The 24,220-nt window shown below is 42.7% G+C and overlaps 1 protein-coding gene across 25 annotated transcripts in view; it reads left to right on the top strand.

The window, feature by feature from the left end:
* ADGRL3 (adhesion G protein-coupled receptor L3) overlaps positions 1 to 24,220 on the top strand; it is a 492,701-nt gene that overhangs the window by 430,820 nt on the left and 37,661 nt on the right. For 17 of the 25 annotated variants that reach the window (XM_032108821.1, XM_032108825.1, XM_032108804.1 and 14 more), the window contains 4 exons: positions 4,460 to 4,526; positions 5,913 to 6,004; positions 18,854 to 18,880; positions 22,194 to 22,362. In XM_032108821.1, coding sequence (XP_031964712.1) covers positions 4,460 to 4,526; positions 5,913 to 6,004; positions 18,854 to 18,880; positions 22,194 to 22,362 — 355 coding nt within the window. The remainder of the gene's footprint in view (positions 1 to 4,459; positions 4,527 to 5,912; positions 6,005 to 18,853; positions 18,881 to 22,193; positions 22,363 to 24,220) is intronic. The other 8 variants (XM_032108810.1, XM_032108808.1, XM_032108818.1 and 5 more) reach the window with 1 other exon arrangement.

Genomic DNA, 24,220 nt, shown 5'->3' with positions numbered 1-24,220 from the left:
TTTTTTTTTTTTGTTGTTGTTTTAGAACAGTTCAAACCCCTTATATTAGGAGATTAATTTGCTTTTATGACTAAGCAGCAGCATAGTGATTCCATTAAAAGATCATCCCATTCAGGCTAGCTGAACTGTGTTTAGTTCTTTCCCCCAGATAAATCAGAAATGTTGCATCTCATCTTACTCTGATTGTAACCTCTAAAGTAAAGATGAAAAGCAGGAAGCCCCACTGCAGACAGTGTGGTTTCCCCATATTACCAAAGGGATTCTGGCAATGCTCTCATGAACTTCCAAGTGACCATTTCTTACAGGCCATGTCTTCAGCTGCTGAGTCTTAAATGGCCACAGCAAAAAAGAAGATTCTTTAAAAAAAATTTTAAAAGTTACATCATTTGCCTTGTCCTGTGTGTTAACCAAGTCCATCCATCTCCTGGACGGATTTGATGTCAAAGATCGTGGTGGGCAGTGCTGCAAAATGCAAAGAAAATAGTACAGAAAATAGTACTTGCAGTTGTTGTTCGTGTTTGAAAATAACTTGTGTCTAAAATTCAGTGAAAGCTTAAATATGACTTTAGCAGCCTCCCTTTGAGAGGACTCATGCTAGAAGCAGGCCGTCCAAAATCAGCAGCAAGAAGCTATTCCATATTTCCATACTTTCCTCGGTTTCGTATCGAAGCTTCTTACAAGTTGCAGAGGAAAGCAGCTATGCTTTGAGTGGTTCAATATATTTTAGAAAACGCACTTGTAGGTGTATTCATCCACTGGTGATCAAATCCGTCATGGCAGGGATCTCTCTTTTGTTTCTCCCCCCCTTTCTCCCCCCTTTTGGAATGCTATAAAGCAGGATATACATGGTAAGCAATCCAGCTGTCAGAAAGCAAAATGAAAGCCCTGTGTATGTACACAGCCTCCGAGTCCATCAGCCAGGCGCCGACATTTCATGCATGTAAATGCTGCTCAGAAAATAGCTTCTAACAATGTGGTCTGTCTTGGGTGGCTCCACTGAACTTGTTTTATTTGCAGTGCTGCTGCCAGTATTTGGAGGAGGAAGCATGAGCTATGTGGATGCGGAACTCCATTAAGCAGAACCTATATTGCACCCTTGAAAGGCATGTCTGGTGCATACATATCCCATTACTGCACCCTGACAAGGAGGCTGCACAGCCACGTGAAACAAACCGCTGAGCTCCCATGAACAACATGATATGTTTAGGGCTCTTCAAATTTTATGGTCCAATGGCACCTAATGATTGTTTATTGGTTATATTTAATGCACACCAGGGATAGTTTAGTATTTGATTTCTCATCATGCAGAAAATAGAGTAAACTCTTTGTAGTCTTTATTACTTGGGAAAAGCTTTAGGTGAATATTGCGAGTTGTCGCTGTGGAAAAGGAGGAAATTAAAAAGTAAAGGAGAGCAGTTGCCACAGAGCTTGTCATGAGAACTGAATGCATTGGGGTGGCTCCTAGAAGAGGCAGTGGGGTTTTTAGCAGTATTCCCTACATACACACATTTCCTGATAATCCTCTTGCCTTGCAATGAGCCCTGAAGGAGCTCGTTTGCTTAATGGCAGCGAAGCCTAAACTCATAATGTGACAAGCCCGTGCCCACAGCGCAGCTGCGTGTGGAGGGTCACAAGCAACTCGGCAGCCCAAGATTAGCAACTTTGGGAAGTGAGTTGCCTGATTGCTTCCTTGTTTTGAGGAGCTCATTTATGCAGCTCATTGTGCGTGTGGGTTTTTGTCTTCTAAGGCAAGAAGAGCTCAGTGTGGTACTTGTCTGATTAGCAATTTACAGCTCCACAACGCAATTGGCGGGATGCCTGTGTTTTGATGTTTTGGTCTTAATTTGCATTTTTAATGAGGTATGACTTAAAGAGGTTCAAAGTTTCATCTCTTCCTGATGACCACCAAAAACCCCAGCTTTTTTTTAAATTCACACAAGACTACCGTACATGGTTTCATAGAAAGGCGATTTTTCTATCTATTCAAACAAATAAAAAATGACATCACATTCTCTGATGTGTGCAGAGAGGCCTAAGAAAAACCTTCTCTGTTTTTCACAAGCTGTGCTCTGGCTTAGGTGAAGCCATGTCTCCTAGGGCTCCTCTTGCTCCATGCCTGGCCCCCACTTATCCTGGTGGCAGGACCTAGCTCCTCTGCTGTTTCTCATCCACAGTATCCATCTCTTGCCACTCAATTGTTTTCTACAACTGAAGAGACAGATATTTTAGGGAAGTGGAGCGGAAAATGTCATCCTTTTTGCTGTCTGGAAGAGGAACCAGTTGCTTTGCTCTTCTTTGCTGAGCCTGGCACAGCTTTTTTGCTCATTCTGTATTTCAGCTTCCCTGTTTTTCCCCGTGTCCCAATCTAAATGCATTCAAAATCAGCTGCACCAGATATGACTGTAGGGTGGTCACCATGCTTCAGGAAATAAAGAGAGGGTTTATGTGTTTCCTCTTCCCTAGGCTTTCCAAGAGCCAGGTCGCTCCTTACGCTGAAGGAAAACCAAGTTAATGACAACTAAAATATAGTGTTCCCAGCTCCTGGGCATCAGGGGCTGGGGGTTGTTTTGAATGTTAAACTGGCAAAAAAAAAGTTCAAAATATTTTCATTTAAAAAAAAATAAAACCCCCTCAACCCTCTGAGTCTTCTCCCACACACCAGCACTCATTATCAGTAGCAAAAAGTGATGGGGCTGCGTATTCCGTGATTTATATGCAGCAGCTGAGGCATAAGCACTAGTTACTCATTTTTCCTGAGGGGGATGGGGTAGGTATAAAGTCTGAAATGCCACGTAGTATGTGAGCTGCTGCTATGCGGACATCCTTGTTCAGGAATTGGGTGGGGGGGAACTTTTTACAGGGACTTCATTATCCTTGAAACCTCTATTCCTTTGTCAAATCTAGTTGCAATTGGGCGACATTTCAGATGTTATTACGGGTGATACACAGATGTCATGATCACATAAACCTTTTCCTATAGGGAATCAGACTCAAGTAGTTTCAAGTCACTCATGTTGTTCCATTACCAGCTGCATCTAAATCGCCTTGAACTTCAGCAGCCACGGAATAAATAAGATTTCCCTGCAATCTCTCTGAAAGCCTCTGTTTGCCTCTCGCATTAAGATTTTGATGCTATCACATGAAGATTCTGGAAGAGCAGCTGCAGAGGCAGTTCGGGAATGACAGTCACGGAAGTGACAGTATTTTAATTTGTGACAAATAGCGGTATGAGTGTATATATACATCGATACATCTCCAACACTGATGAGACCTGAAATTTATATGGTCAGGGAGGGAAGTGAGAAGTTTTCTCTGCATATTTGAATTTATTCATATCTTGGCTTCTCCCATGCACAGAGGTACAGGGCATGTTTTATTCTCTCATCAGACATCTCCTGCTGATCATCTCCCATGGGGCTGCTGGCACAGACCTTTCTGCCTGTTGCAGAGTCCATTGGAAGGGAAAAAACATTAAGCACATACACTAGAGCTGTCATTTGAGAGAACTGCTATCTCCACCGCCATGATATATTCATATATACAGTTCCTGTCACTTGCCTAAATATGAAATTCCATTGGATATTTAGTATAAGAGTGGTTTTATGCTTTCTCAGTCCTTTGTGTATAAACGGAACTGTGATTTGCAGCACTGCAAACACGACAAGATATTATTATTTTAAACATCATGTGAAACTTTCCTGGAATTTACATTCGTCTGTCTTGTAACGAGTCACTTCCATTTTATCTTCCTGTCGCCTGGAATGAACTAGGAATGGAAATGTAATTTCCCAGGGGCCTTAAAAAATGTGGGGAGTATTAAATGCGGTTGAAATTAAGCGATTAATAATTTAGTTTTAGGCCATGAATCAACTTCTTGTGATAGCGCAGACCGTATGCAACCCTGGAAACATTAGTGGAAACAAAACACTCGGGAGGTTCAGGGAAATAAAACACTTTAAAGGGGAAGTTGCTGAACCTAATTAAACCTCAGCCTTCTGTTATCCACTTCATGCTTCCTATTTGTGCCGAAGTTTCTCTGATGTGCTTGCTGGAGAAATGTCATCTTGCTTGACAGCTGTCAGACAGCTTGCATTGCATCAGAGCTAGAGAGCAAAGAGGAGTGTAAAGCAAAGAAGAAGCTCTGTGGATGTTCACCAGATCCCTTCCTTAAAAAAACCCATGGTTTAAGGAGTTTTTCCAACAGATGCAGAAAGCCTTAGCAAATAGGCCTTGTGCCATTTTCTCCCTGCTTCCTCTAGAGGTAATTATCTTACTCCATCAATAGCGCTGTCAGAAATTGGGCACATAATTCAGCATTTAAATGAACAAGCAGTGTAATATTTCCTGTCTCCCACCGGCGTGTTTTGCAGCTCACATTCTTCTCTGTCACTCGCTCACTCTTGATGTATGTCCTGGGTGCAGTCCTTGAATGCCTTCTCTCCCCTGTGTTTCATTACAGATGTTGGCTCCGACTTGACACCTACTTCATTTGGAGCTTTATAGGACCGGCGACCTTGATAATTATGGTAAGAACTCCTAATTAACTACTCCATCTCTTAGGTCAAGAAATAAAACTTTTTCTGTCCCTTTTCTCTTTATCTTTAATTTACACAGATTAATTTGAGGAAGGCATGTTCTTCTTTGACCCCACCTGGCATAAGCAATTAGACCCTCATTATGAGAGGCTCTTGGCATTGCAAAATACTTGATCAAAATGGACCAGGGAGCTTCAGAATGGGCACTTGCAGAGTTTGGTTTCTACCAGTGAACATTTAGAAGTGCCAAACTCTATTTTGATGCCACTCACTGCTCACACCCTTTTTGAATTACAGAGTGCAGTTTTGCATTGATAATGAAAAAAAAAAAAAGGGAAATCTGAGAGGGGGGGGATGAAAAAATGTCCAAACTGGAAAAGAAGTTTGATGAGGGCTTTTCCTTCCCAGCAGAAGTTGAAGCTTGTGTGACTTCATGTTTAGCACGTTGCCAGCATATCAGCTAACAGAGCAACAAGGTAGAGAACCCAACTTTAGGGACAGCTGGAGTTTTCTTATACTTTAATTGCTGCAATATGGCTTAAATAAACCATCCTTTGTTTTGACTAGACTACAGTTTGGCTAGCCCAGAAAACCAGGCGCTCTCACTTCAATGCAGACATTGTCTCTGCTGCTTCTGCTTCTCCTGCAACTTGGGAGCCATTTCAGCAGCCTTCCACATCAGGAAGGGGGCCATGCCACCAACTCCAACTGTTGGGGTTTTTTTTCCCCTTAAACAATTCATTCATAAAAAAGATATCTTCCCTTTTTGATTAGGTCTCAAATCCTAGGCTGGGCTTTTGGGAAACTCCTTTCCAGGAATTGGCAGCCTTGTAGACACTGAGGCATGGAAACACTATCCCAATCTTTTACAGAACAAATCAAACTGTTTTCTTTTTGTTTTTCAACTTTGCGTTGTGCTAAGCATCAGTTGTGATTTCCCTGCCCATCTACCCTGTTACACTGTGTTTTAAGGGTGTATTCATGGAAAAAGATGCTTTTATGCTTCATTACAATGAAGCTGGCTAAGTAAGATGCTTGGAGTGACTTTTCACAACTGTACACATCTCAGACACAGAAAAAGCCCTTACAGCAAGTATTTTTAATTTTCCATAATGCTGTTTGAAGCACTACAGTAGAACCAGCCTTGTACCAGCAGTGCCACAGCTCTGGTAAGGCTGTGGCATCACCAGTCCTGCAATCTACAGGCCAGCTCACCTTATAAAAAGCTTAGAAATTTTCTGTGATTCAGTCACTATAAAACTGTACTGTGAGCTAATTTCCTACAGTAACCCATCTTTTACAGAGAAGGAGCTGACTTTATCCCCATCATATTGTGCTGTGTCACATAATTTTTTTTTTTTTTCCCCTCCATTGCAGCTTAATGTCATCTTCCTTGGGATTGCTCTCTATAAAATGTTTCATCATACTGCCATACTGAAACCTGAATCTGGATGTCTTGACAATATCAAGTAAGTGGTTTTTCTCTGCCTTTTTCTGTCTTTTGCTGTTTATCCCCTCATTCCTCTGAGGAGCAAAATGGGAACCAGCTCTGCCAGCAGCAGTGCTAACCAGGGGTAATACCTTGGGCTATGGCACTGCAGAGTGGTTTCTAAAAGATACCAAGTGGCTGATGATAAAGCACTACACTGGGATTTGGCTGCCATTTTCCATTCAATTTTGCATGAAGGAGGCAAAGCTACATTTTCTGTCCTTGAAGCAGGTAACCTTCTAGTCTGTGTAAAGGAAACTGTGCCCAATAATTACCAGCTAATTATTGCAGTCTCTACAGGGAAGGTGTTGAAACTGTTCATTATTACTACTTCTCTGTGCTCTGAGGGCGGCTGCCTTACTTCTTTTCTGTTTGTTTTGGCCCCTGACAGATTCCATGACCCGAATTCTCCCCAAAGTCTGATTGCTTTCAGCAAAGTTATTGAGGATTTACCTGGGTGTGCCCACATCAGCGGGTGGGTGTGCTTGCCAGCCAAAACATGTTTTCCCCTTGTACTGGGTTAACATCTGAGCCTGGGCATTTTACTGTGTAGCAAGCTGCTTCATTATATTGAGAGAATACTCCTCTCTGTCAGTGCCTGTTTATTCAACTACCTCTGGCTTTAATTACTCTCTTCAAAAATACAAGCGAGATTTCAGGTGCAGCGCATGATAAGATTGGGAGCCTGCTAATTAATAAAACCAGCTAATGAGCTTCAGGAGGAGGAAATTGTTGGGAGTCAGCAGTTTACTGCTCACCCAGGAAAGGAGAGCGTGGTGCAACGTGGCTTGAAGTGGGTTCTCCTCTCTCTTTTGTGGTAGGAAGGGGAGAAGAGGCATAAGGGGAGCTCATTAGAAGATGTTTGAATTGCACAGTTGCAAGGCAGCTCTCAGCAAGGCTGTTGTTCTTAGTTCTGAGCCACTCTTGCAGATGCAGCCTTAAGTTAAACCAGGTCAGGGTCCCTCCTGAAAACTTTCTCAGTGGACAAGGCTTGCTATGCCATTGGTGTGCCATGACCTGGCATGGTCCTTTGGGTGAGTGTCTTAGGTGCAGCTTCTCCACCAAGGGTTGGGAGGAAAGGGAACTGGGGTCTGTACAAATGCAGGAGATCTCAGTGAGGTCAGAAACCCACAGAGCCCTCATTCGCCTGGGTTGTGGGCAGGCTGCTCTGCAGTGAACCTCAATTTCTCCTGCCATTGCTCTGCTATAAAATGAAATTAGAGGAGCAATCCCTCCTGGATGTCCAGGATTGATCCCAGAAAGATAGTCTGTCATTTGATCTTGGATGAGGCATTAAAGGCATGGTACATTTAATAGCGTTTATTAATATGGCTACTTGTCATGCATTAGTGCTATGAGATTGCTCGCTGAGAACAGTCTCTGTAAGGTTACCCACACAAAATCTGTTTGGAAAGCCTTGCAGTATGACATTTTTAAATTAAAAACTAGGGAGAAAAAAACAACAACAAAGCCGTTATAATTAAAGCAGAAATAATAAATGCCTACTGAATAATCTTCTTGAGCTAATCTCTAGTATCTTTGTTTAAAATGCCAGGAATTTATACAACCAGTTGCATCAATTATAATGTCATTGTAAAATATTTTATAGGTTCTTTGGCAGATGAGTGTCTGTTCCTGATTTGACTTCATTAAAACGTTTTGAAAACACAAGCAATTAAAATACTTTTAAGTACGTTGCTGATACTCTTCCAAATGTGTTGCTTCATTACAAATTACTTTTTATGCTTGAGAAAATAAGAGCAACATAATATAAACTCAGGAAGACCCCAGGCTCACCCTAGGAAGTGTATCAAACCAAGCATTTCAGAACACACTTGATTGTAATTTCTGAATACCTAAGCAGGACATCATTAAGTCTTTAAATTCAAGGCGTGTGTTCTCTCAGGGTTGGATGTGCTTGTGTTAGGAAGTGCAGATTTGTTACAGAGAAGGGAATTCACCTGGGAGGGAGGTTTCCTAGGGAAGCAAGGGGCTTGCAATCTCCAGAAAATTTTTCAGTGAGATCATAGTTGTCTTCTAGATACAATCATAGTCTTGTTGCAAGTAAGATTGTGGTCTTCCTCCACAGTCATTGGCTTCAACTCAGTTGCAAAATGTGGATGTGTTACAGCAGCTCTGGAATAAAAAAGCCACAGAAGACATTATTTCACAGAGGACCACAAAGATCCTTTCTGAGCTTCCCTCTGTGGGTCTACAGGGTTAGTAAAAAGGCACCCAGGTCCCAGAGCCTTGCATCTTGTATCGGTTTATATTTAATAAAACCGAACGGAGGGCCTGCATTGGAGGGCCCCTTGCTGCCATCTGCATGTGACAGCTTTACAGCACACTGAGAGCTGAATGAGAGTTTGTTCTCCCAGTTCATTTCCTAGCATTACTCTGTGTTAGGCTGTGGTGAAGCTCTCGCAACATAAATCCTGAGCCTGTTTAACAACAGCAAAATACTTGATTCCCTATGGCAATGTAAAAATAAAGGCCATAAAATATTTTAATAGGCTGTTAATAAGCACCCCTGCAATCTGGTCCTTGCCTATGTCACTTTAAAGGTTAGAAATACATTATGAAGTGTAGAAAATAGAGAGCCAAATAACTCCACTTAAATTAATGAACTTGATAAGGGATCAGGTGTCACCTGGGATACCTTTAATTACTGCACCAACAGAAAAGCCATTCAAAGGGCAGTGCCTGAGCCAGATGTTGTGTGGCTGATAGATTTGTAGGCACTGTGCAAAGTTGTAAAAATAAACTTCCCTAACCTTCAGGAACAGTCCCTGGATTATTGTGCCAGCATGGGAGATTCTGACATTGCTGTGGTGGGGCACTGATTACCCAGGGGTTATCCAGCAAAAGATTTGATGAGTACAGACCTGGTTTATTTTTATACTTGTAAACTTTTCTGGCTTAGCCCAGCACTTTCAAGAGGGAAGTAGGGTAACCACATTTGTGGGTCCTGCCCTCTGTGCCAGTGGCATCCTCCCTGTATGACGGGTTGGTGCTGAGCCGATTCAGCCAGTTGTGCCCACTGAGACAGCAAGATCCATGCTCTAATCCTGTTTTTGAGGCATGTAGCCAGGAAAAGATGTGAGCCTGTGTATGTGGGATATGTTGTTCAGAGCTGCAAGAGTTTCTGTGCCTGCCACTGATGCCAGGAGGATATTGGCTTCCGTTTCATAAGAGGTACCATCCCCAAGAGTAGCATGCTTTTACGTAGGCCCTTATGAAGAAGTTCTGTTTGGTGTCTTCCTTCAGTATATTTACACAGGATTCATCCAGGGTTGTGATCTCTTCTGTCCTTTAAAGATCTCTTTAGTATGAAGTGACACAGACAAGAGTGCCAGAACAGCTGCCTCTTGGGTAGTGTCTGTAGCTTCTGCACATGCCTCCCCAAACACAGGATGGGGGGGATTTTCCTTCCCAACCTTTTATAGTGGCTGTTTCTGGGTCCTTCAAGTCCACTGTGACCATTGCTCTTTAATCTCTGTGTGGCTTGTTGGTGAACAGAGATGGGCAGAGAGGAGCATTGTTTAGTCCTTGGTGGCTCTGCCCACATGACACGGGTCTCACTCCTGGCCCCTCTGAGGCTAAAAGTGGGATGCAAAGGGTGCACAAAAAGGCTCTTGAGCACAGACTAATTTACTGTCAACAAATGTACCCAGGAAGGCATTGTTTTGGAAGATTGATTCCCTCAGCCTTTATGAGCTTGCAGGGAAGACACATCTTTCAAGCCAGGGACTACGTAAGCTTTTTGGACAGTGAAAGCCTGCTGTGCTGCTTGCACCTGTAGCCTGTGAGGTGGAGACTGTAGGCATATCAGCACGGTATTGATGCACTCTTGCTAGCAGATGGCTCCTCATGAGGATGTGTTACCAGCTGGAATTCTTTAGAGCAGCTGTGAGGCTGTTTTACCAGAGGTTGCTGCTGTGTGGAGTGATTTCTGGAGCTGAGCAGCTCAAAGTCTCTCCTTCATGCTTTTCCGTTGTGTCGGGAAGATGTTAGATGTGCAAAATGTCTCAGACTGTCGCAGGCAAGACAACCCTGAATCTTTTTCGTGTTCACATTTCTGTAGGAAGCCTTATGTGACAAGGGAAAATACATTATATGTGAATAGTCCAGCACAGTTCTTCCGTTTTCTATACATCAGCTCCTTTCCAGGTGGTCAGGCGTGTACTGTGGTAGCTTCCACACCAGGTTTTCATCCAACCCATGCCAGATGCTGCAGCACAGCAAATCGTCCATGTTTCCAGATGCTGAACCACCACTCTCTGTGCAAAACAGGCTTTCAGACGAAGCCCCTCCTCAAGTGCGTTTGCACTGTGTGGCAGTGCAGTGCTTGTTCTGCAGCCGTTTGAATGCTGTTCATTCAAATCACTGTGGTTCTAGTAAAGGGAAAGAAAGAGGAGCTACACTGATGGTAATCCAGATGTGCTCCTCAGCGTATCTAGTGAAATCTGAGCTCTTATCTTTGCTGCAAGCTCTCATTGTGCACTGTGTGGGGTGCATTAGTTAGTGACATGAAAACTGCTGGAAAATTGGAAGGGAAAAACAGTCATTTAGCTAACACAAGGCAAGTCCTACAAGCAGATTAAGAGGGTTCATGAATGGGGGCAAGCAGCTGCTGCACCTGAAGTCACAATGGGCATTTTCAAATGGCTGGATGGGAGAGGATCCCTCTCAGCAGAGACCAGAACCCATCATTTTCTCTTCCTTTCAGACATAACCTTTCCTTTGAAGTTCCCACGGGCATCCATCCCTTCTCTCCCTGGTGCTGCCTGGCTGTGGTTGAGTCTGTTAGTGTTTCCTAGGCCAGACCAGACTTCCTGACATTCTTCTGTGCTGTAGTATGTGGCACTGAGATTTTACTTTGTTTACTTTGGAAGAGCAACACGTCAGCTGTAGCTGCCAAGAGCAGTTGCAGACCCGCGAGAAAGAAGGCAAGAGGCAAAGGGCTTTGTCAGTTTGTTTCCCTTTTTGTCCCACTTTTTTATGTTATTGTTCTAGTCAGGGTATAGCTTGGTTTGTGCCATAGGCCACCTGGATGCTCTTTAGAAAGCACATGTGGGCACCCCTCCAAAGAGGAGTGTGTCAGGCTGCAGTCCTGGGTTTGTTGGAAAAACTCATTTAGTGCAGTAGAAACTCACCTGAAAGTCATGCTGGAAATTTAATTTTCTTTCCTTCAGACAGGGAGACCCAGGGTCTTAGGTGGGAGCACCTTTTGTTGCTAAAGAGGCACTATTAATTAGGGGCCTTCAGATAGTTTAATCCTGGCATTAATCACTGTAGTTCTGCTGCAGTTTTCTTCCTCTTGTGGAAACCTGCTCCCATCCCACCTTCCACAATGAAAGAATAAGCACTATATCAAAAACGTGAAATTCCCTAGAAAAACATGTATTTATTCCGAGCACACAGGAGATAATGTTTTTAGGCATTGTGACCGGATTCACATGCTGAAATCCCATTAACAGGGATGAAGCGGAAATGTCCTGCATTGCAGCCTTCAGAAATCAATCCTCAGATGACCAAAATGAGCCCTCCTCAGCTTGCTGGATGCCATGGAAGTTTCAAATGGTCCACAGCTAAAGGCATCCAGCCCTGATTTAATGACTAAACAAAAAAGTATATGTTTTCTCAAGTTTCTGACTGGAAACAAAACCCACACCATACTCCTCTATTGTGTATTTATTTCCATAGAATTCTCTTGCTCAAATGCTTGCAAGAAATAAATCTAAGAATGCACAACTTAACAGCCAAAAGTAGGAGCCAAATGTAAAGATTTAACCTTGATTATTACTATATAAAACCTTGCAAAGCCCAGTATGGGCTCTTTCAGGGAGTCTGGGCGAGGCTGGGGGAGCTGAAGGATGGAGAGCACCAGGCACAAAGCTGAGAAGCCTCTTTTGAAGATTTGCCTCTTTTAAAAGTGTTGCCATAGCCCGCTCTCCCCATATGTTGTATGGGTGTGATTATCTGCTCATTTTCGTGCTTCAACATATGTATTTTATTTGAAGAGACATGACTAATCCCAGCCCCCAGATTAGCTTGTTGTTTCAGTCCTGTGGGTTTGCTTAAGTCATAAAAAAAATCCTTAGTTAGGTAGAAATTGAAAACAAAGGTTAAATAGAACTTCCAAAAATCATCTGTAGAAATGTTTAAATTAAATCCTTGATTCAACACGGTGGTATTGTGCTGGCAGGAACAGAGGTTTACCAGTCTAGTTTTATTTACTCAGCTGATTGAAATGCAGAAAAAAGTAAACATCCTGGGTTTGGTGCAGTGGGGAATGAGTTTTGAAAATGCAAGATTTTTTTTTTCTCCTTTGATATGAAGAACTTACATTACCAGTGAAGAACAATAATTTGTAGCAGGTATGCTTTTACTAATGGAAGATTAATCTGTGCTTTGTTCTAGCCGTTTTAGAAGCAAAACAAAGTAGGGAGACAATAAGGATTATTCCAGCTTTCTCTATGGAGATTTAAGATCCTCAATTGGTTTCCAGATCATCTTTGTTTAATCATAAAATGCTACAACTTGGAAATAGTTTGTTATGCCAAAGGGTCTGGAACTGAACATGGCATTGGGTTCACCCAGGGGACTGGACTTGCAGAACAGCAGCACTTTAATCCTTCATTACCTCTGGGTTTGTGGTTGCTTGGGAGTGCAGAGGCAGGACACAGTACAATGAGGGGGTTCAGCTCTTGCGAAAAGGGTCCAGTCCTTTATCTTCAGAGCTCTCAGATTTGTGGAGAAAGGGCTGAGGGTCTGGCAACATGAACACTCCCTATTTGGAGCAGCAGATGGGGAGAGGAAGTTTCATGCACCCATGTCCTGACTGGACATTACCTATAACTTAAATAAAACAACAGTGCCTGTACAGAGTGAGCTCTCTTTAATGATTTTCATACAGCCCAACTAGCAAAATAGAAAGATTAACTGAGTGGGCTGTTCAGGAAGAGGACGTTGAAAAATCTCTCCTTCCCACCCAGCTGTGCTGTATGCAGCATTTTTGGACTCCTCTGACTTCTGGGGACAGCAGGCTTAAAGCACAGCAGCTCCAGGGATGGCTTCTGTAAAGGAATCATCCATGGGTTCCTGTTCCAGGAGAGGATAATCTGATCCTAGGGAACTAAAAGGGTTCCCGAGCCAGTGTCTGGGTCTGGATAAACTTGGATGAGAAATAAGTGTGTTTTAACAGTGCTTGGGATGTGCAGACAGCACGTTCTCTGTCACCAGAAATCTTAACAGGAGTGTTTTGCAAGGATGACCAAATGATCTGAGTGCTTTGGAAAATGAGGAATAGCTTTTTTCTCCCTTGGAAAACCTTTCCCTCCTCAAAGTTTAGATACTGGCTGTGGAGTACTGAGCTGGGCATTAGAAACTGCTTCCCTCATTTTCATTGTCCTGGAGCTCAGGCCATGATCTTTGTGTTTCATGTCACCTTGAGAGAGAGTACCATGTCTTCACAGCCTGATGGTCATAGAATCATAGATTTATAGAATATCCCGAGGATATTGAAGTCCAGCTCCTGGACTTCTACACAGGAGAACACCCAAAAGGCATTTTCCAAAGGCTTCTTGAGCTCTGTTAGGGTTGGTGCTGTGACCACTTCCCTGGGAAGCCTGTTCCAGTGCCCAACCACCCTCTGGATGAAGAACTTTTTTTCTGATATCCAATCGAAACCTCCACTAACACAACTTCTGGCCATTTCCTTGGGTCCTGTCGCTGGTCACCACAGAGCAGAGATCAGTGTCTGCCCCTCTGCTTCCTCTCATGAGGAAGGTGCAACTGCAGTGAGGTCTCCCCTCAGTCTCCTCTTTATCAGGCTGAACTAGCCAAGAGTTCTGTCAGATCTCCCTGGATCCTGTGTAAGAAAGCACCATGCTTCCTAGTCCCCTGGTTAACTCGGTGCTGCTCCTATATAGCCTTCATCTGCATCTCTGCATGAGCAAACTTGAACAGGCAGCCTAAAGCAAACCCAGAAAAACCACTCAGAGTTGGCACCAAATGAATTATTTACAAGCTTCCTACCAAGAAAAGGTATGGCACATTTATATTTTGCCTGAGGATAGAGTTTGTGAGCACCTCAGAGGCAGAAGCCGTTCCAATTCTGGAAAAACATCAGAGACTGCACTTTCGTCTGGGTGCCTTTTTCCCCCAGAGATGATGATGGCAGCATCTGATTTCATTTGTTGCAATCTGCTCCTGTTTGAGTTTTTCACAGAAGAGTTTGGTTGATATCTGATTGTTTTGATTTGAGGTTTCAGTTGTTTACCTATGTTTTTGTGATGGTTGTGTTAATGTTGAATGGTTATTGTAAAGCACTAATCTTCCCACTGACGGGTGTCATCCTTTCTGAATTAAAAAAAAAAAAAAATCAATGAGTGGTTATTGATTTGAGAGAGTGTCCTGGAAGATATTAAATACCTACAGTCTTTCTGTGAACCCATAAATCATGATTATTGTTTTAAAAGGCCATACATTTTAAGCACTTTGTCAGCAAGCCCTGCTGGTGCTATTTGGATAATACAAATGTGTCTAAAGGCTTTGCTGAATCCATATAGTGTGGAAACAATTAGATATGTGGTTACACATCAGTGTGGCTTGAATAATTGTGCCATGCCTCTGCAAAGTTAGGAGGAAGGAAATAAACAGGGTAAGCAATTCTGAGGGTAATTAATTACTTACGGAAAATGAGATGAACTTAACAGAATTGCTCTTTCCAATTGCAATAATTAAGGACAAGTCTCAGAAAGCAGGACATGACTTCCCTGGGTGAATTGAAGGTAAAGGGATGATGCTTTGCCTTTGGCAGAAAAGCCCAGCCACTGTTTGCCCCAAATCATAGTCTTGGGTGTCACATAGGGCCAGGGAAGGTTTGGCCTCATTAGTCTGAATAATATTTGCAGATCTGCTGGTAGAAACCAAAAGTGCCTTTCAGTATATATAAAATTGCCCTTATGCCAGGTGGTAAAGCCCCAGCCTTTACAGATCTCCAAGGCGTGCAAAGGCAGGAGTTTCTCCTGCAAATGAAGCTGTGGCAGGCTCACTGACCCCTCGAGATGGTTACAGATGTCTTTAGGGGACTGGCCACCTACTGGCAAAGACAGTGTGGGAACCAGAAGATGAGACTGGTAAATGATTACTTGGAAGGCTGTGTAATGAACACAAGCAGCCTAAGGAAGGAGATTAGGTAGCCATCTGGCTTCATGCCATCAAGGTGGTAACTTTGTCATGAAATGCGAAGGCAAAATCCTTTAAGCACTCTTTTATTGCTTGCTATTGATTTTTCTCGCCATGAAGATGTTCCTTCACTAATTAATGATGAACCCGTTTGCTTTATGAGGGGAGTGCTGGACTTCCCAACTCCTTCCTGTAGATTTTCAGCAGTTCAATAAATCAATCTTTTCTAATCCTTGAAATTTAAAAATAAATAAGAAAAAGCAAAACATTCCTACTACTTCATATCGGCAGGCAGTGGGGAGACACAATAGCACGCTTTATTTTGTATTTCCCTCCTGCTTGCCTGCAGGAAACATCTGCCCCTCTGCTTTATTTGCACCATATTAAAATTAATTCCATGGGTCTTTCTGAATGCTTTTGAGGGGGCACATCATCCATCGTTTTTATTTGGGTTTCATCACCCCTAACAGCTACTAAAGGTCCTGTATACTCACTTTGGTGTTTTTCCTTGCTAGCCAAACAGGTATTTTGGGGCCCAAGGCGTGAGTCCCTGTGCTTACTGAGCCTTTTCCTGCTATCATAGAGATGGGAAAATACTTGGAATTATGAAAAGAGTGATGAATTTAAGTTAAGCAAAGTTAAACTGTAAAAGGTTATATGAAATGACAGTGTGTAAAGTCGATTAGTTATGTAGGGTTTTATTAAAGCCCTAGGTTTACTCTAAATGTGGCTCAAAACTACACTTCATTTAAAAAAAAAAAAAGCTCTTTTAAAAGTATAAGAAGACTGACTATTATTCTTTTTAAATGAGAGCTGAATAGCTGCTTTTTGATAACAGACTTTCTCTGTTCAGCAGCATTTTAGAACTAATCTGTATGTGAACATAAATTCTTGACTTACTTTTCCTGCTGCAAAAAAAGTGGAAGCTTTAACATTTCAGGATATTGCCAATCTACGTACATGGAAGTCATTTTGTAATATAAGTTGCAGATTGTCTGTAACTGTTTTGGGCTGTCCGTGTATATCCCAACAATTTGGTCTTCTCGTGATAGAAAGGTGTTTCTTGGGGTTTTAAAAGGATAGGCAGTGCAAAAGGGGTTCTTGAGCTTAGGATGAATCGGTTTTGAAAGTCCTTAAGCATCTAAACAAGGATATAATTAGCTAATTTTAGCAACTTTTTAAAGAAAGTATTGGTCTGGAAATAACACAGGAATATAGAAGGTAATATGAACAATCCTTTCTCATCACCGAAGGAGAAGGTACTCTGGGAAATTGAATGACATCTAACTTAAATAAGATTTTGAAAGAATTTTACATGATGTGTAATTAACCTTAAGAAGTCTTTGCCCCAAGGTAAAGTCAGGGCTTTTTTAAGATTAGAAAATGAATTAGGTATTTATACAGATTGGTAGACCATCCACTATCCATCATCTGGGCTGCAAAGAAACACAAGGGAGGTGAGGTAAGATTTCACAGGTTCAATGAATAATGCAGCCACTAAAGATCAGCTTTTTACCTTCAGGTATTTGAAAGTGAATCCCCCACATAAGCCATCATTCAGGTTTCCTCTGCAGTCAGTAGAGAAATGTATTTCTTCAGGGAATGGCGAAGCCCCACCTACCTTAAATACCTGTCCTTTTAAGGGATAAATTCCTCTTTGGGGGTACCAGTCTGACATTAACTGTGGGGGGAGCAGAGTCACATAATTTAAATGTAATGGGCTATATCCCTTACTGCCAGGTATTGGATGAATTTATCCAAATCTGGAGATAGCACTTTAGATGCAGCATCTCAAGCTGTGCTAGGCTAGATTTTCCAACAATTTCTGCTTCAACTATTACTTGCTTTTACCACTAGTGTATATAATCTCAGTTTTCCCATCAGCACCTCCATTTTTCTGGGAACTAAGGCTCTTCCAAGGCTTTTCTCTTGTCTAAGTGATGGTTTTTACGTATTGCAGATAATGACACAGTATTACTGCAGCACTGATAGGTTTCACTGACTACCACGGGTGAAAAAAAAACCATTCTGAATTTTTGTCAGAAATTGTTGCTAACACAAGAGTTAAGCTTCTTACAACACTTGAGTTGGTAAAATAAAAAGGATTGTATTTCATGAGGGATATAAGAGACTAAGTTCTATGGCCCCTATGTGTAGAGAATTAAACTGGGAGTTAGGCATCTTTGAAAATCTCACTTCTTTAGGCGCCTGTTTGCTCTGGGCAGTGGGTCCTAGAGACATCCATGTTGGAAATAGCATAAAAACTGCCAAGGTCTTTTTGATGGTTTTCTCCTGAGCTTCTTTGAAGTGTTAGCCTCAAGCTCAAAGGGAATCTGAGTTTACCAATTTCGCATTTTGTCTGTAGAAAAATGAAATGGAACCTTCAGCTGCCTTGAAGAAACACTATTATGAGTTGATGAAAAATTTTGTGGGGGTCTGGATAGTATCAACAGTATAAAAAAACCCTCTAATTCTGTAGTTTTATAATCTAGTGCTGGTTGCTTTTCAGTATAAAGTGTTTACCATAAAACCTGAGGGCTTGTGAACACAGCAATAGAAATGCAGGCCCTGCTCCTGCCCACGTTGCTGGGCTGACAGCTCCAGATCGTCTCATATCTTCATTTCATTTAATTGCATTGTAGGGGTGCTGCAGGTTGCCAGTAGTAACCAAAGGAGGTCTCAGCAGGATGGACTGGCCCTGGCTGTGTTGACAGGGGTAACGAGATGAACATGCTGAGCCATCCTCCATCTCTGGCACCCATGGGGGTTTCTGCGAGGGATTGCAGGTTCAAACGTTCCGTGTCGGTGGGGAGAGCAGGCCTGGGAGTTGGCCTGCTCTCCCCACGCGTTGCACATCGCCTGCCACACAGGCAGGGTTAGGCACACAGCCTGTCCCCGAAGGGCAGGGAGACTCCCCTAGGAACATGCCTGTGACTGGTCTTGTGTCCCCACAGTGACAGGAGCTCACTTTGAGTGATCCAGCTTGGTTTCTTCATCACTGCAGGGAGCTGCTCTTCACCCTTTGCCTGGCAGAGGCCTTTCTTTGCCCTTCCCCATGAAATGGTAGCAAATAGGCCCATGCCTTGTCACCCAGGGCTTTAGAAGATCCTGATGCAATTACCTCAAGAATACTGCAGTTTGGCTCATAATGTGGCAACTTGGGAGTTCCACCTAGGAAAAGTAAATGGCAATAAAGATACCCCTGTAACACACTGCAGCCCCACAGGCAGAGAGTGTGGAGATGTGGTGAAGTTTTGCCTCTTGAACACGTGAAAGCCGCCTGTGGTGGCTATGCTGGGGCTTCAAAACTTGTCTTCTGCAGGGACAGCCATGATATTTAAAAGATAGTTCAAAGTCAATTGGCAGCTGTGTGGTGGTAGCCAGGAGGGGTAGCTGCAGCTCACAGCTAGCGATGCATGCTTCTGTGCATTAAGCCAGCATTCCCAGTCACATTTCAATTCCCTGGGGCAGCAAGCCAGGCTGGCTGGTGTGTTCCAGGTGCACCTGATGCCAGTCCACCTTTGGTTTTGGTGATGGCTGGTGGGAGAAGGGAGGGGAACCAGTAGTAAACTCTATTCTCTATGTCATTATATTTCTAATGTTGGTGTTCTTGTCTTTATGTCTATGCATTCTTTAGCTATGAGGATAACAGACCCTTCATCAAGTAAGAATGACCTGAATGGCTGATAAATTTCATTTATCAGTGTGGTCTCATGAACCAGCTGTCAGATCAATATTGAAAAATCATTAAAGCTTCTGTTATTCGCTTTTGAGGCAGAAGAGCAAACTGTGCAGGAAAATGGTCAGGCATACAGCTAAGGTGCAGAGTAAATGTGCTGCATGTGTATTGCCAACCAATTGTCACCTTATTTGCTTAATATTCTTTAATTGGATGTTACTTGAATTCAAGGTGAAAGTCCCTAAGTTAATCCTGTGTAGTACAGACTTGTTTTACCAATAGCAGCCTCTGGTCCACTGTGCTCTTTCACTGGGATTGCTTTATGGTAATATAAATACAGAAGCAAATTTTGAGAAAGGTGCATGGGTGCTATTCCCGATGATTCCCTTTCTAGTTAATGGGAGTAGTGCAAGCAAATATGTGTGCATTGGTGCATTGGAGACTCCTTACTCATTGGAGTACCTCCTAATTGTCCCTAATTGTAAACCACTGATTTTCAAATGCACCAACAAATGGATATTTTTGTTTCTTTATTGCAATAAAATTCCACTACAGGAAAGAAAAACCATGAAAAAGAAGTAGCAAGTCTGTACAAAGAGCAAGATAAAAACCTCAAGCTGCACCAAAAAAAAACCCCCAAACCTATGAAGAAAGCCAAAAATGCCTGGAAATTACATACCTTAGGGCATCTGCGCTCTTTCTCCTGCAACCAAAAAAGTAATGTGCAGTAGCACAAAATAGAAGCAAACCAACTTTGCAATAGACTTTCAGTTTGTTCTTCTGGTGAAGAGTCCTTTGTGTTCATTCTTTCAGCACCATTCCCATGTTCTCTTTCATCGCTTGGTTCTGTTTTTTTCTGCGGATACGGGATGGAGCTATTCATAGTGATCTCCACGTCCTCTTTATCACCGGCTCTTGTTTTCTGAAGCACAACACTGTAATGCGTGCAGTCTGCACTGCTGGGGGTCCTCTAACCCACAGATTCCTTTCCATCACTGTAGGTAGCATATCTTCACTAAATAACTGTTTCATTCCTGCACACCTCTGCAGCCAAAGGCTCTTTAATCAGATTCAAGAATGGGCTATGCTTCAGAGCAGAATACTTTTGTGATATCCAGGGAATCATTTTTAAAAGACTCTGCAAGTGCAGGAAGCTTTTATCCTGGGATGAGCAAAGAAGAGGAAGGAAAAAAAAAAGGGGGGGGGATTTCCACGTAATTTTTCTTCTTTTTGATGAAAAAGAAAATTATTTGTATTTTATTAATTGGTATGCAATTAGGACAATAGCGTACTCTCACTGATGGTGGAATCTTGGGGAGAAAAATACCCCAAGCGACTAAAGCTGTAGACTTTATCTAGTGGCTACCTTTCTGAAGGATTGTGAGAATGTCTTTTCAATTTGCATCACACTAAATATTTATTAGTGGGATTGACTGGAAATGCTTCAAAGGAGCTGTTCTGGTCTGCTGGATACATAATAGTGATTTTTAAAGAACTGTCTTAATAAGCAGTTACCTTAGGGAGCTCTTCTGGTCATGTGGTAAAATAAAACATATTTTATAAACTTCAGTGGAAGACTTAATGCTGCATTTTCATTCTAATACCTAAAGAAAAAAAAAACAAAACAAACAACAGAAGACATGAATACAGCATTAGTATGCTTTTCTTTGTGACAAACCCTGCTAAAAGGAAAAGGACTCAAGGCTGTAGCTGCCATGGCATCTCCATAGCAGAGATTGTCTGTCTGACCTCTGCAGGACTGATTTGTCCCCCCAAGTTGCTGCTGCTTCATCTTTCTCCCCCTTGCTCCATGTTCTGCTTAGCACATGGAAGCCCAAACATTCCAAACACAGGTCACGTTTCTACAAGGCTGAAGTGGCTTGGAAACATAGGTAGATCTTTGTCCCTGTGAGCCCTTCTGCAGCATCCCAGGGGGCTTTGGGCAGACAAGGAAGCAGAGGTGCTGGCTGACTGCAGTCTTGTCTGTTTTGGGGTGTAGAAGGGCTAAACAGTGAGGAAGAGGTACAAAGACTGGATATCAATGCCTTCATTTTTATGATGTTACACCTAATGATAGCAGGGGCTCACAGAAGAAAATCAAAGCCTTCAGGTAAAGAGCAAACAGATATTCAAGGTACTGCTTGCTTCCCAGCTAGAAGTTGACTCCCTCCGCTGTGCAGCAGCAATTCCTTTAAAGTTGTAGGTAACACATCATGTGAAAACTAGGGAGATGGCTAGGAGCAGGACAGAGTTCCTATACTGCTTCTCACACTTCATATATTGTCCTGGTATTTGAGAAGATAGTTTAGGAGATGACTAAATGTTATTTAGCAGGGTAACATGGAATACTTCTCCTGCCATCCCAGCAGAGCTTCCAGCTTTCCTGAAAAGACCCAAAAAACCTAACATGCAGCAGTCATCCCATGTCCCCAGCTCTGTTGTCCAGGCAGAAAGTCAGTGGGAGAAAGCAAGCAAAAGCTGTCTGCTTACCCGTATTTGTTGGAACATTTGGGGCCAAGCAGTGACTGCGCCTCTACTCCCACTGCCCTCCTGAGGTGGAGCAAGTGATAATCTTAGTTTTGCAGCCCATGTGAAGAAGGATTACCCCTCCTTTTCTCTGGGCAGAAGTGTGGCAGCAGTTACCGCGTTAGCAAATGTAGTGTGTGAGTGCCTGTACGAGTATACACACTTCCCCTCATCGTAGGGTGGAAGAAGTGTGAAGCAGCATTGCAAAGAACATCCTTGTGTGGAGTGAATCTGGCAGGCAGGGAACGCTTGCCCACCTGCCTGTAGCTGTTTATCTGGCTTACAGGCATATGGGAGACTAGCTAAAATGCAGCAATACATGTGTCTTGGTGTTAAGTGTAAATAAAGAAGCTAATCCAGCTGGCAGTCCTGTGAAACCAGTGGACACTAAAAAAAAGTGACAATCAGAGTTGTTGTTTCATTTGGTTTATTTTCTTTTCCTTCATTTGCAGAAATAACATCTACATGTCATTTACATGCACACTGCTTTTACATATTTAAAAAGAAAGGAGACATTGTGGTTTCAAATGTGCTTTGGTTATGATAAATTTCTATGCTCGTAACACTTCCATTTCCTTATATTTCCTTGAGCTTGAAGATTTGTAAACTGCATCCAGCTTGAAGACAAAAGCTCCCTGTGATTTATTTTGATATGCTGTTTTCTTTTTGCTAAAACCAGGGGCAAAGTCTTCCTGCCTGTAGACACATGCCTTCTTTTGTGTAGGTGAAAAACCAATCCCTTTCTTTTTTGTTTGTTTGTTTCTCCTAACAGGTCCTGGGTTATAGGTGCAATAGCCCTACTCTGCCTATTAGGACTGACCTGGGCATTTGGACTCATGTATATTAATGAAAGCACAGTCATCATGGCGTATCTCTTCACCATATTCAATTCTCTGCAGGGAATGTTTATATTCATTTTCCATTGTGTCCTCCAGAAAAAGGTAAGACGGATGGTTCCCAGCAGCAAGAGAGGTGGTAACGAGGTGTTTTGTTGCCTAACAACCACAGCATAGCATTGTCTCTGTGCCCTGAATTTGTATCACACATATTATCTCTGTGCACCTAATAAGGGTAGTATTTAGACTGGAAACAGCAAGATGCTGGGAAATGAGGTTCTAACAAGGATATGTGGCAGTGGCATTTCAGGAGCCAGGGCCCTGGCAACAGATGTGTCAGAGGCAAGGGAAAAGGCAGCTGTCAGTTTGCAGGGCTCGGTAACAGGGCTTTGCCTGCTGTCAGCCAGATTCTCCTTCCCTGTATGCCAGTGTGAGAGGGGAGAGAATCCACAAGCATCCAGAAAGTGCTCACGTGGCTCAGTGCTCACAGCAAAACGGAGCCTTACATCCTCATTTGCAGTCCCTGCAGGAAATCACCCCTTCCCGTGGCAGCATATGTGGGTTGATGGGATGTAATAGGGGCTGCTTCCCCTGCTTTTTTTGAGGACTGAAGGACCTGCTCTCTGCAGCGGTTCATTAGCCTTTGTATTGCTTGGGTCTGATATGGTGTTTTGGAAATCTTCCTCAAAGCAAGCACAGCAAGTGCTTCTTGGTGGAAATTGAAGTATGCCCCAATTAACATTTGCAAGATAACAGTAGAGTAACTTAGATAAACTCTAGGGGAAAAAAACCCCAACAGAATAAAAGCTCTGTGTTTATGTAGATCAAATTTACAGCCTCTGACAATCAGTAGTAAGTATTTTTAAGAACCTTTTTGTTCTCTACTTAAATTCAGTATTTCAGAGCTCTCCAATTATGTGCATGTCTGCTGATAATTATGTACATCTTAGTTTCAAAGGGCAGTTTAGTGAACCAATATAAACATAGGGAAGAGTTTATGTGGATACACTGTCCCAGTTTCTCAGGGTAATAACCGGTATCTTTCAGCAAAATGGCTTATTGAGGAAGGTCAGGTCCATGTTGAGATCTGTCCTCCATCTGAGAGCCACGGGCTTGCTCCTCTGTTACTCACATTTTGCTGTACAGGGAAGGGAGATCCAGCCCATGAAAACATAATCAAAATTCATCATAATAAGTGAGCTCTGCAAGAGATGCCTCTGGAAGGATCTGCAGAGCTGTGTGAAAATGTCATTCTTGGAAACAAAGGAAGACTTTTGGGGTTAAGACTTTTGTCCTTGTCGTTGCATCTCAAATTTGTCCATCTTAAGAAGCTTAAAAGCTTTATCTAGATGCAATTTCCTGCTGATGATCCCAAACCTTTCAGCAAGAGTGTTTCCAGGCAAGATGACAGTAAGAGTGTAGGAAGCATCACCATTGCTTATTAAACCTGCAGATGCCTCTCTGATGAGGAGTTTGAATTTCTGCACCATTCTCACTGGTACTTTTTCTCACCTCCAATGCACCCCGCAAAGGGTCAGTCCCTAACCCAGCATCCCTGCACAGCTCTGCAGCCTCCTTGGCTCATGGGGTTCTCAGTCAGCATGACAGAACCATTCTCTTTTCTGTCTTAAGCCAGTTTACACCCTTAAATCATCACTGATAGCTGTGGAATTGTTCCTGATTTACGGCTGCACAGAGGGAAGGAGAATGCAGCTGGTACCTTGCTGTGGGGTGGATGCACCTCTCTGACCTAAGAGCTGAGAGAGGTATTATTTAAGAGGAGAAAAAAAATCCTTTCCTTTCCTATCTATCATGGCCTAGAAAATCAGCAAAATGCTGCAGAGAGGCAAGCAGTGGGTGGCTAATTAAAGCAATTGAATTATTTTCTCTCAGCAAAGGATTGATTAGGCACTCGAGCATATTGGGCACTTGTGGTATGTGTTTGTCTCAAGCGCTTAAGGAA

The sequence above is a fragment of the Corvus moneduloides genome, chromosome 5 (genome assembly GCF_009650955.1).
Source record: "Corvus moneduloides isolate bCorMon1 chromosome 5, bCorMon1.pri, whole genome shotgun sequence".
NCBI classification, from domain to species: domain Eukaryota; kingdom Metazoa; phylum Chordata; class Aves; order Passeriformes; family Corvidae; genus Corvus; species Corvus moneduloides.
The sequence above is the reverse complement of the archived record's forward strand: the minus strand, read 5'-3'. Positions and strand labels throughout refer to the sequence as shown.